Raw genomic sequence first — 13,856 nt, forward strand, 5'->3', positions numbered from 1 at the left:
ATGAATCTCATCGCATTGGCCTATCAATACTACAGTCTCAGGATCTGGCTGAGAGTCTTCAGACATGCTGAAAGAGCGCTTAGAGCAAAAGGGCTTGTCTGACATGAGTCCAAAAAGACTATTCCAAAGAAAATGAAAAATAAATGAGTGCAAAAGGCAGAGAGCATGGAGGGGTGGGGGGAGTGTGGAGAGGAGTGGGACGGGTGCCAGGCCGTCAGCTTACTGTCGGGCCCTTTGGGTCGCTCACAGCAGCGGCTTCCATATTTCTGTTTGCGTCCCCAGGCTGGCACAGATCTCAGGTCGCTTGCTACAGACACTATTGATCACGCCATATTCAGTCGTGCTTTATGCAGAGGCTTTTATTACCATAGTGACCAACTGAACCATCAACCATTCCCCCCACCCCCATCCCAGACAAATCCGCCCTAGACATTTCTGCCAAATATCTCACCAGCTCGTGGGAGACCAGCAGGAAGGAGCGGGAACATAGCGTACTGCAGGATGTATTCACGACAAACACGACATAAACAACAACAACAATGCCCTCAAGGGTGGAAAGGATGGTCATTCATTGGGAATCACACTCTAAAGTTTTATTTCAAAAGAGGCATTCTTGACAAAGTGTGTGTGAGGAACACTGGTGAAATAGACAACGGCGGCACATCTTGGCCATGTTCACGGAGACTCCGAAGCTGGATGGAGAGATGGGAACCACTGACCGGGTAACAAAGCCATGGAAAACTGCTGATATTTACATAGAGAGATCCCTCGTGGAGCTCTTTGTGTACGTGTTTGCGAGCGAGCGTGTGGCACGCCGCGTAGAGCTTACGCCAGGCTGCAGGCACATTCAAGCCTTGTCTTGAAGAACAAACTGGCTTGCTGAGTCCCCTGAAACAAAGGCCTACAATTTAGAGCAGCTCACAGGCTCATTCTCTCGATGTTGGTTTTAGAAAATTCACGGCGGCTTTTTGGCGAATAGCACTTTGATGTGCCGGGGCCTGGAGGAGCCTTCAGGCTGAATGGAAGCTCAATGGCAGGGCAGCTCTGTTTGTTTGCCCTTTTCGCTGGGCACGCACAACCTTCACCACAGCCAATCGTCTACCCTGACACTAGACGAGCAAAGGGCGAGCATGACACACACACACAAACGCAAACCAATGCACAAAATGGTAATGCGTCAGGAATTTCAGAAGACAAAATAATCAATCAATTAATAATTAAATATATCGCATAGCACATAATCTCTGTTACTGTTTAAACAATGCACATATCGTTTTAGCTCTTGACGTGAAGTGCACGGCACGACCAGCATGGTGCAGAGCTTGATGTCTGAGGAACCCAGATTTGGATCACTTTCCTTGAACAGCTGAAGCCATTGTGACAATGTTCTGAGCCTGCTTCAGAGATGGCATGTCAATCATACTGCCATGAAAGGTGAAAGCCCCCTGAGGAGAAGAGAACAGAACACTGGTTGAATAAAAATAAAGGTGGATATTGTCTTGAAGAACATATCCTACTACACAGCTTTAATGCAATGTATATATAACAGAAAGAAAGAAGGATAAGATAGTTATTCATGAATCCCCATATCTATCTATCTATCTATCTATCTATCTATCTATCTATCTATCTCTCTATCTATCTATCTATCTATCTGTTTCAAAGGATTTATTTAAATGCTTGTGTTAATGGTGTTTATTGTAGTGAATCCAACGCTATTTCGCGACCAATTCGTATGTATTTTACGAGGTGGCTAATTCGTACGAATTCATACGACCTCACTCGTACGAATTCCTATGATTTGTCTAAATCCCAGTGATGGGTAGGTTTAGGGGTGGGGTTAGAGGTAGGTCATTTTTACAAATTCATATGAATTTGGCAACTCGTAAAATACGTACGATTGATCAAAAAATGTCCAAATTCGTACGAGCGAGGTCGTATGAATTAGCCACCTCGTAAAATACGTACGAATTGCCGTGAGATAAGGTTGGCGAATCAGTAACTTCATGTTAGCTTCCAGTTTAAGTCAGTGTTTTATTCAAGTTGGTTGAGATTAAAAGTACTAAAAAAAAAAATACTAAGAAGCTACTAAGAAGCATGAGAATGAAAATGGAGATATTCTTGACAGCTGCAGGAATTAGAGCTGGAAGTCTTTTATTTGCATGCCAGATATTCCTATTCACTGCACCACTGGACTGAGCCGGATATTTCAATCAGCCTACGCAGTCATAACCTCTTAAGAAGAAAGAGTTTTAATAATTAAATGAAATATGCATCCAAAGAAACTAAATCTGCAGTTAAGCTGTATCCTAAACGTAATGTTGTACTGGTAGAGTCTAAAAATGATGTGTTGAGAGGCAGTAAAACCTCAGGTGGGTATTTTGCAAACATTTTCTGTAACAAATTTGCAAGGAGATTGAAGAGGGCACAGAAAAAAAAATACAGGAAAACACAAAATAAATCGAGCAACTGTGTCCCGGAATCTCAGTTTGTGAGCAAAGAGCCGATCGGGGAGAGTGTCGCTGATGCACCCCCCAGGCCATCCTTAGCGTAAGAATTACTGGCAGATTGTACATTACTAGCACATCTCAGACACGCGCAGCCCTACCGAGCAGAAAACACAGGACTCAATGATGCACTAAATTAGGAACTATAATATTCAACACCTCATTTGATTTTCTCAGACAAAAGCTACAGTGCAGCATACGTCATGGAGGATGTCTTGATGCTATATCAGGCTGGAAAATAATACAGATTTCTGTGTGGAATGAATGTGCACCTTTCCCAACTTCTGATGCTCCTCGAATGCAGCGATCAGCTCCGTGGCCCACTTGATTCTCTCTGGACTGGGGGCAAATTCCTCTTGAACAGCCTTGATCTGGTTGGGGTGAATCACTTGTTTTCCTAGAAAGAACAAAGTGCAACAAAAATAACTAACAACATAACAAACAGTAAATAAATATTGCAAAGAGAATAACATATTTAATGGCTATGTCTCAGAATGAATGAATGAATAAATAAATACATTAAAATTCTAAACTCACATACTTCAGTAACATTTGTGACCCAGTCAACAAAACCAGTCATAAGTCACACGGGTATATTTGTAGCAATAGCCAATAATACATTGTATGGGTCAACATTATCGATTTTTCTTTTATGCCAAAAATCATTAGGATATTAAGTAAAGATCATATTCCATGAAGATATTTTGTAAATTTCCACCTGTAAATATATCAAAAAATTATTTTTGTAAGTAATATGCATTGCTAAGGACTTCATTTGGACAACTTTAAAGGCGATTTTCTTGTTTTGATTTTTTTGCACCCTCACATTTCAGATTTTCAAATAGTTGTATCTCGGCCAAATATTGTCCTATCCTCAATTTAAAAAAAAAAAAAAAAAACCCTTATGACTGGTTTTGTGGTCCAGTGTCACATTTATAATAAAAATAAAAATATAACATTTATTAATAAAATATTACCTTTTCCTTTAACCAGCTATACAGGCCAATTCATTCCACAACCAATAGTGTCCAATAATAAGAGTGAGTAGTATTTGACTGGTCATGTGATCTCAACATGTAGAATAAATATTCATTTATTTAGGTGTAAAACTTTTTTTATCATTTTAGTGCACCATTAACAGTGTAGCCCACTCACATACAACATTACAGGTAGTGACTATTCTCTAAAAATAGGGGAAAAAACCATCATCTAGGATTATTTCTCCACATTTAAAGAGCTTTGGCTCAGTAGAAGCAAAGGCATTGGTGGGTATTTGCTCCTCTTTCTCCAGTACAGCTCCCTGACCAAGAATGAATTTAAGGGACACAGCAGGAACAGAGGATGCTATGAATTATGGGTGTCATCCCGATTTTCGCCTTGTGCCCCGCTGAACTCTGAAACTTTACTGCACGCTTAGTTACACTCCAATCTGAGGCAGTCTCTGTGAGACTTCACTTGCTGTTTTTATTACAGGCCTGTCTGAGAGCCACACACATGCACAGCCACCTCAACACACTTCATACATACACACCACACATAGATATAGATGTCAAGGACGGCAGCATCAGCTACGTGTGTTAATGATCCAATGCTGGGGTGAAAAATTGGAGGCGACCACAACAGATGACCATGAAATGATCCATAATGTGAAGTAAGAAATCCATGCACTTACTAAATCTACCTCTAAAAAAACTGTTTTGTGAGCATCTGATCAATTAAAATGATTTCTCAATGGTTTTAAAAATAATGTTTTTTTATTTAATTTCTATAATCTAATAATCTGTTGTTTATTTTTATAATAATAAAATTGATATTTATAAATGTAATAATGGGTTTCAGAAAGAGTCTATATAAATAAAAATTTATCCAACAACAATAATATGATACAACATAAGATTATAATACAATATAATAATAATAACTAATAATATTATTAGTATTATTAATTTTTTATTCATGTAGGGCCTTTTTAAATCCCAAGGTTGCTTCATTGACAATGCAGGTGCCATTTTCAAATATACGTTTCCTTTTCCACCCTACTTTGCAGCATCGGCTAAGAAGCTAAAACGGATTACGGTCATGACGGCTGAAACCTTATTCTCAAAAATAACATCTGTCCAGTACTGCACCATAATAATCAGGGACATTTTCCTAGATCAAACCTCTAGGTGATGAGACTACATTTGAGAAATAACTGTTACATTCTGCTTAGCTCGTCTCTTAAAAACAAATACGGAAAGGTATCTATCTGACAGAATACATGAGAAAACCATTAGCTCCATCTGTGGGTCTTTCCCCAGTTAACCCCTATGAAACAGCTTCTGCCATGTGTTATCCATTGAGTTCCCACATAATTTAGCACACAATGTTACATATTGCAGCATAATGTCAGTCATATGTTAACACGGTCTTGCAACAGCACAGGTGTTACTTTCTGCATCTTTTACACGTTGCCGAAGCCAAATACTTTAAGATACGACAATCTGATGATGCATCTGGGAGTGAACGAGGCATCAGGTTAACCAATGACAGGAAAGCATGCGCTTCAATGTAAATAAACCAAACCAGCTTGGTGACTGCGTTTTCTTACTGAGCCAACAGTGCTGCAGACGGAAGAGTCACCGGTGTGTGTGTGTATGTGTGTGTGTGTGTGTGTGTGTGTGTGTGTGTGTGTGTGTGTATACTGTCCCTCTGCTGCTCTGGAGGAGACGGCCTGTTGGATCAACACCCTAAAGCTGAGGCTCAAGGTCCATGTTTGTGACGCCCATCCCAGAAAAGACTGGCAGGGGGTCGTTCCCTCACATCAACAAAATATGCCCCTTCCCCAGACTGCCACCTGTTCAGGAGCTGTCTGTTCTGAGCCAGCTAGTGACAGAGTGAGCAAAGGGGGCGTGGTGAGCCAATACGCCATGCCGCTATTGGCCGGCTGCAGTGCATCATTAATGTTCCCCAATGCCATTTGGCCAATCACAGGGTGCCATCTGTTTTGAGTACGTCTGGTTGGCTCACTACCATTTAGCAGAGTGTCACCGTTAGATGATTCTCAAAATCTCACTTAGAATGACAGAATCTATGAAAAAGTCCGAAAAACAACAATAGAAAAGGATAAATGTGAATAAAAGAAAGGAGCAAAATCTTATTTTGAATTATCTTAATATAAACTTTTTATATTCTTTCATTTTAGGAGACCAGCAAAAAATTCTTATTCGTTAAACAACACCATATCTGTGTAGTTATGATTCAATAATCTTTCTAAAGACATAAACAAGGGTCAAAGTCAATTCACAGGTGGGGAGTTCAGGGAAACAATGCTTACAATGTGTGCAATAATACATACAAGAGAAGAGGATAAAATTTATGGTAAGACACATCTTAATTTGTAACTTTTTGGCATTTCTGCTTTGTACCAGATTTAACTGCTTATCTGTTGCTAAATGATTTACAATTAATCATTGTAGTTTTTTGCCCAATTATTATTTTCAAAGATATATATTTACTTGTAAATATGTTGGAAAACGTTTCTCATGGTAGATAAAATGATTGATTAATTATTTGAAAATATTTTAAATAATTTTCTGATTTAAAATAAATAACTAAATAAAATACATTTTCAAAATACAAAAAAAAAGTGTGATTTCAACTAACCATTGTATTATTAATAAGCATTCTGAGACCCCACTTATTGTATTTGCATTAAATATTATAGTAATAGATCTGCTCATGTAAGCCTAATGCAAAAGAAGAAGAAAAAAATTGGCTTAACTACATTTATCTGCATGCAATCTCTACGGATAAACACACACTCGCCGACACACACTTCACACTGAGGGTGTAAACTGTAAACAGTGTTTCTGTAGGCCTCCTCACACAGGGACCTCAGACTAGCAGTGGCAAACAGAACGGCGGTGAGCTCAGCGCATGCTACACGAGGAGCCGCTCCAATTCAGACTCGCACGAGAGGCAGAAGAGAGTCATCAAACCCGACCCCACCTGCCTAATGACAGGCTGCTGAACAGAGCGCCCGGCTGATGGGCTGCAGCATGGCACGATCAACCCGCAGGCTGGCTGCTGGGGAAATAAAAACAACCAACCTTGCAGTGGCACCCTGATGGATATCCCGGGACACCACAAACCATAAAATAATGATTAAAAGCAAATAATTCAGTTAGTATGGTAATCATAGTTTCTGCCAAAATACAAAGCTTACTAGAGTAAAATTGTGGTAATTTAAAATCATCAAGAAAAAAAATAAATTAGTAGTTTGCATAGTTTGAAGGCAATATTAATTAATTATGATTTTACAGTAGTAATAATATTATGGTATTTTTGGAGAGACTATGGTTATCATAATAATTTTTTTATAATGGTTGTTAATGCGCTTCAATGAATCGATGAATTCTCCTCAAATATTTTGTATTAAAAGCTTTTTTTTTTTCCAGAGTTGAATGATAATAAAATGGTGGCTTAAATTAAATTCAGTGTTAGATGGAATTATTGATGAGTTTTGATGTTTAAAAAAGTTTTGGCACGAAAAAAACAAGACAGGAGAAAAGCGAGTGATCTTTAGCAGAGGAGTGTTGTGTTCTGGAGGAATGGCAGTGCTAGTGTATACAGAGATGTGCAGGGAGAACAGTGTGTATTCTGCAAACAGCAATTACATATTCATTAGCGGAGGCTCAGAGGAGGGCTGTGTCTGGCCTCCCGTGGCCAGTTACCCGCTCACCAGGACTCCACACACACACACACACACACACGTTGCCTGGCTACAAACCCACACAGCGCTAAGCTGCGAACATACGTCTATCTCCCACAAACACACTCGCAAATAACGGATACACATTCACACAGGCAAATAAAGAAACGTGCACGCATGCGCACACTGACAAACACACGCCAGTAACTTTCTTTGAAATTTCATGTACCATATATAGGACATTAAAAGCTCGGGTAATAAATAAAATCACTAAAGCAATATGGGCAGCACTATATAATGACAAATAACACAATTACAAAATAGATGCCACAAAGTGTTGCGTATTTTAAATATAACAACCAGCACTAATGTCAGCACTAATAAGGTAGATGTTGGATAAAATAGAAGATGTAGAGGAACTCAAAGATGTAGGGAGAGGAAAAAAAAAAAAAAAAATAAATCACAAAAACAACTCACTAATCTCCAGAGGATAAAATATATAATTTAAGAAATGTAATTAATATTTTCCACACAATATTTGTGAGATATATTAAGGAATTTTGCAGGTAAAATACAAGTTGTGCTCTATCCATCGCATCTGTGGCAAGTTGTCCATCACCATTTGTATTTAACCTGGAATATTCCTTTAAGACTGGAATATTATGATGTCAATCATTTCAGCCAATCACAGGTTCTCTTACTTGTTTTGCATGTGCAACAGAAATTTTAGTTCTGCCAGTATATGCTCTATATGCTATTTTACATATGTTAATGCATGTATTTTCATTAAGATCCTAAACTATTTGAGTCCAAAGACTCACTTAAAGGAGAACCAGGCCAGGATGCAATACAGTAAGTGAACAGAAAAGAAAAGTGATGCAGTCAGCGTACCAGTGAAACCCATGAGCGCGCCCTCTCTGGCCTGCTGCCTCAGTCCATCCACATCCTGATAGTCGATGTAAACAAGGTCGATCGCCTGGAGACCGAACGCTTTGGTGGTGACCACCACTTTCTGCCGAGCGTACAGGACTTCTTTAGCTTCTTTAGTGCGTGTGGCTCCTGCAGGTTAAAAGAGATCAAAAACATGATTTTTAAAAATCCCAAGCATCAAATATGAGCAGTTGGAAGGGGTATTAATGACATATTATTGTAAAATTGCATCTTTTACATGAGCTTATCATTATTTGTGGGGTTGTTATAAAACAAAGCAAAACAAGAAAGTGGAAAAAGGGTGTATTAAAGAGTGAGATAAAAAAGATAGCAGACCTATGCTGGCACAGAAGTCATCTGACCCAAAGACAACTCCATCATGATGAAGACCTGCCTTTGGACCAAGATCTCGAAGTGCTTCACACACTACCTTCAAGAGAAAGAGAAAATAAAGAGCTATGCGAGTGTGTGTGTGTGTGTGTGTGTGTGTGTGTGTGTGTGTGTGTGTGTGTGTACTTTGGCACTCAATCAAGTCACCCAGTCAAACGACTCTTATTTTCCACCAATACTCCCTTAATCGCGGTCCATGTCTCTGTTCTTTATATTGTTTAGAAAAGGAACTATATCAGATATTAAAAAGACACACACACACAAAATTAATGGCCCATCTCTGTCCCTGTGGATGGAGAAATCTAGGAATCTGTGAAGACCGTCCAAGGCTGCAACTAACCCCAGAACCAGGACTAGTGAGAGACAGTCTGGAATGTGATATGACCGTGTCAGGCGCGGAGCAGATGGAATTTCTTGAATGCTTTTGTTGTGTTCCAAATTAATTTCACTTCTTGCTGTGACTCTGCAATATTTCCCTGTCTTGGCTCTGGGATTCCGTCTAGCCAGCACAACAGAGGGTTTGGAGGAGGGGGGAAGAAAAATAATCAAAAGAAAAAAAAGGAACTGCATATTTTATAAGTAGACAAAAACATGACGTTGGCCGTTTTTTTTTCTAATAGGGGCATTTTTAAAAATGTACATCTCAAAATATAAGGTGTTATTTACCTTAAAATTCAGCAGACCCACAGCAGTTTCCACAAAGGTGACCAAGCGGATGGGTTCCTCAAGCTCTCTGCCTTTTAAGTACCGCTGAAACCTGTCAACAAACTGAAACAAACGAACACACAGTCAAAAAGAGCTTAAACAGACGACATTACTCAAAAGCCAAGCCTAATTAAATTTAAAAACTTCTGACTCAGGGTTTTGGAGAAAGAAGAAGAATAAAGAAATATTGCTTCAAAAACTTGACAGGATTCACACAGTCTTTGGACAACTCCTGTTTCACACGGGCCCTCGAGATATACTACAGGTTCCTGTATGAATTTACAAAGAAAGGAGCGCTGAATATGAAAAGGGAAGGGATGAGATTTGAGCTGTCTGGGAGTGCATTTCATTTCAGTTTTATGCAGAGTCTCGGCTTCCCCCGGCGGACAGACTCGTGAGACTTGCGACGTGTGATACGACACTTCTCCGCGCTATTCATTTTCCCGCTAATATTTGAGCTTACCTAAGAAGGCTTTAAAATGAAGTTTGGTGCTTTGAAGACCAAAGCATTCCGATTTTTTCCAACAGACCAGTTCACAGCTAGCCGTGGACTGCCAGTGGGGTTGCCCAAATTCCAAAATCTATCATCTGGAAACACACAAAAGCTCCCTCTGTCAGATATTTTCTTTTAAAGCCTGTACAAAAATAAAAGGAGGGGGGAAGGGAAGGGAAGGGAAGGGAAGGGAAGGAGAAGAGAAAAAAAAAAAAAAAACTCAAAGCAGAAAAGTGTAATTCCCTGTCCCCCCGTTCCGTCTCTCTTTCACACATTGGGGACAGCAGATTAAAATAACCTCAGGTACGTCAAGCCTAGTTTTCCAAATAAAGGCTAAAATATCCCACACACACTTGTTTTATTAGCTCAAAGAATATGCCTTCATTGAGGGATTTTTTTCTAATGGGGGAATTTTAATCATCTCCCCATTCAATCTCAGTAGGATAAATCATATCTGAGAGATTTGCATAAATATAAACCATCAAAGACTTTTCATCTTCAAAGGGGTTTTCAAGACCCAATAAGCTTTGTACTGTAATCATCTGAGGTCACAACCCTGCAGGAGTAATGCTGCTATGGCAACATAAAAACGCCAACGGCTTAGCATAATATTCCCCTCGAACACAGAAAAGGGAGGGAGAGGGTAGGGCTTGTTTAGCGGCCCTTCCATTTCCTCACTGTCTCTTTTATCAGACGCCACACTGCCCTCTCCGATGGCCCCGTATTTTTGCGCAAAATAATAGCCACTTGGCAGCGAAATTAAGCATTTATAGCCATCAATCAAATTAAAAGCTTTGTCCCATTAGGACGTCAACGAGTGACAACAAATTACAGGTGTGCTTCTATTGCATACAGTAACGGGGCCTATCGGCACTTTCAATATTTACACAGTCTGGACAATGCACCGCACTTGTGCAAACGCTAATACCACTCTCAGGTGACAAGCTTTTCCCGTTGCTATAGGCCTCTTGTGAAAACCCACACTTCTCGACAACAAGTGCCACGGCGGCCCCATCCGCCATGATCCGGATGGAAACGAGGCAGGGATTTTGGGGCGAGGGAGCCGCTAGAGCGAAAAAGGCGGCAAGTGGATAAGTTTCAATTAATTCTCTTCAAAAGAGGGCCAGATTAAATGTTTCCGGCCTGCTGAAGTGCTCATTTCACCGTGTGGTGGTAGTGGTGGAGGGGGGAGAATTAGGAGCGGACGGGGAGGGACGGGACTCGAGCTGGTTCCTTTCAGGACTCAGTAGTGTGGCGGCCAAAGAATGCGCACAGCTCCGAATCTGTGGGAGAATTGTCTGTGGACAAAAGGAGGAGGGGGGGAGAGTTACGCCTGTTATAGTCCAATAAGCCTTGTCAGTCAAACAAGCACACAGAGAGAGGATAGAAAGGGAGAGTAGAAGATTTTCACACAAAAGGAAACAAGTAAGTCCATCTTTTAGCAACAAATCAGTCTGGAGGTTCCTCTGCTCATCTACGTAAAAAAAGGGGAAGAAAATAAACAACAGAGGGATTTAGGGTCGGCCGCCGGGACGAGAAGAAGAGAAGGAGGAGAGAGAGATAATCAGGCTTGTAGTGGTACGACTTTGTGTTGTGTGTTGGATTAGACACTCGCTGACTGCTCATCACAGACACAAACACATACGCAACGGAAAAAGAGATATTTAATGCTAATTTAATAGCTGATTCAAAACAGTACAGTATTCAAAATATAAATGGTAAATGATTTTAAAGTAATGCTCAGCTTTGACAATAAAAAGTACCATTATTAAGCTCCCTTAATAAAACATGTTACAACACCACTGGATTAGTCAAACTAAAAACGCTCAGTAAATTTCCATTTTTAAAACAAGTAACTTTGTAAAAGGCATTACAATGCTGCAGTTAAAAATAGTTTTTTCAGTATGTTGCGGTGCTTCCAGATTTCCAAAAGCAAACCATAGTTTCTGCAGTTATTGTTAGTGATGTAGGCCAAGTAAAAAAAATCATTTAAATGTTTAAAGGAAATAGAATTACAAAATGTAATGAAAAAAGATTGTCTGCCATTGATTGGTCAAACAGGTAGTCCCGCCCCCCAACTCACGCCATTGGTTGAGTCAATGTTGCTGTGTCAGACAGCACAAACAAACAGACCAATAACAGCACAGAACCACAGTCCTTTAAAGAGGAATTAACCTACAAATGAGTTTTTTTCCCCCCCTGCAAATTAAACATTTTTTTTTCCCTCAAGGATAGTTGTCACTAATACCAAGATACCACAAAAATATATTGTGGCAACAAAAACTGTAGTAACTATGGTATTTTTTTACAGAATCTACAGCGAACATGGTCAATCCTGGTAAGGATTATAATAACGTATCTAAACTGTTCAGAGCTGTGAGAGACAGCAAAAAGGATAGAAAGAGAAAGAGAGAAACACCCTCTCCTTTCATGTTTGTCTCACGCCACTTTCAAAGCAGTGGGCCCATGTCAGGTCAGTGCTACATGACTTCCTCTCCGCTCACAATCTCCCGTATCCTGCTGCGGCTATGAGCTCGACCGTGTGCAAAGCATGTGGAGAGCATGTTCTAACCCCCACCACATATGTGTGCACTTTTTTAATGCATTCACGCACACTGTATTACTCAATGTGACATATGTGTAGGGGTTGTATTGATTTTTGAGTGGCTAAGTGGGTAGTGAATAGCTGATAGCGTAGGTAATTTTACTTCGACAAAACTCTGAAAACTGGGTTATTTTTATGTGGTTCAGAGAGGATACTTGATACCAACCATATGTAACAATAATAGTAAGATAATATTATTCATTGAAATATTATAGAGTTGCAGTATTTAATATAAATATATAATATTTATAATAATATAACATATTGTTAATTGTGTTATGGAGTACTCTATGGACTCTATTGATGTCAAATATTTTTGAACAATAGACAAAATGGCAGTGAACAAGAATGAGAGCGAAATATGAGCACCTGTCAGCAATTAAAAAGGGAAGAAACATCGAGCGGCCCGGGAAATATATGAGCGCTAATTAAAACCACTAGTTAAAAACTTCCTGCTTCTAGCCTAAACTAACTGTGAGCAACAGACTAGGGGCCCCCCTCCATCTCTCAGCCTCACTCCCTCCCTCCCTGCATCTACCTAGTTAAGACATTGTGGCTTCTTTCAGGTCTTTTCAGTGCTCATGCAGAGTAGCTGAATACTGCAGATTTGGGCTGGGTTGGCTGGTTGGGGGAAATGAGCTAGAGGGATTTGGGGGCTGGTGTATTGGCTGTGCTGGGGTCCACCAGGGGCCTCCTGGGGCCGACTGGCAGAGGAAGCCCTGCTTTGATGGACGAACAAACGTCTAGAAGAATCCTCAACACCTCCTGAAACACACACACATGGAGGTGATCAGGAGGAATGAGTGTTTTGTGGCTTTTAGTCTGTGTCTGCTAGCTTTGAGACCATCTATTTGCTAGTGTCATTGACTGACTGACCGAACATATATCTATGAGTGGCTAAAGTGTCTACCTGCTTTAATTTTAGAATATTTTTGGATTAAATATCAAAGCTCAGCATTGACAGCCTCATGGTATTGAAGAGGCCCTGTGTTTCCATTTTGTGACATCTGTCTTGTGATGCTAGTTTCAAAATGTCATGGCTTTCTTGAGCTGATGCCAAGATATACAGCACCATTTCTCCCCGGGCCTGACTACAGGGATCAAGTCCTCTGTACAGACTAATAGAAAAGATTGTTATTATTGCTTTGAAAAGACCAGTGGTTTCATCTTACCCTGCGAGTTCAGAGAGTTGTGTTCTATACAAATGATGGAAAATGCAAGAGCACATCAGAGGTATTTTTAGTTTCTCATTTTTCACATTAAGCAGGGCATAGTCTTCAATTTGTGGGATTGAATTATCATGAATGTCACATTAACTGTAATCTAACCATAATCATATGGAAACATATGAGTCCTCAATGTACAATTCAATGTTTGATAAATGTACTGATACAGTTTTGGGGGAAAAAACTCACACTTGCATTCAAAAGCTTGGGATTTGTAAGATTTTTTTAATGTTTCTGAAAGAATTGTCTTATGCTCACCAAGGCTGAATTTATTTAATCAAAAACAGTAAAAACAGTAATATTATGA

At 39.8% G+C, this 13,856-nt stretch overlaps 1 protein-coding gene across 4 annotated transcripts in view; it reads right to left on the reverse strand.

The window, feature by feature from the left end:
* Positions 1–338: 338 nt before the first annotated feature.
* clybl (citrate lyase beta like) overlaps positions 339–13,856 on the reverse strand; it is a 62,048-nt gene continuing 48,530 nt past the window's right edge. For all 4 annotated transcript variants that reach the window (XM_051904724.1, XM_051904726.1, XM_051904727.1 and 1 more), the window contains 5 exons: positions 9,187–9,288; positions 8,467–8,560; positions 8,092–8,259; positions 2,780–2,904; positions 339–1,445 (listed from right to left, as the gene is read on the reverse strand). In XM_051904724.1, the coding sequence (XP_051760684.1) occupies positions 1,350–1,445; positions 2,780–2,904; positions 8,092–8,259; positions 8,467–8,560; positions 9,187–9,288 (585 nt within the window). In that variant the 3' untranslated portion in view covers positions 339–1,349. The remainder of the gene's footprint in view (positions 1,446–2,779; positions 2,905–8,091; positions 8,260–8,466; positions 8,561–9,186; positions 9,289–13,856) is intronic.

Source organism: Ctenopharyngodon idella, chromosome 9 (assembly GCF_019924925.1).
Source record: "Ctenopharyngodon idella isolate HZGC_01 chromosome 9, HZGC01, whole genome shotgun sequence".
NCBI classification, from domain to species: domain Eukaryota; kingdom Metazoa; phylum Chordata; class Actinopteri; order Cypriniformes; family Xenocyprididae; genus Ctenopharyngodon; species Ctenopharyngodon idella.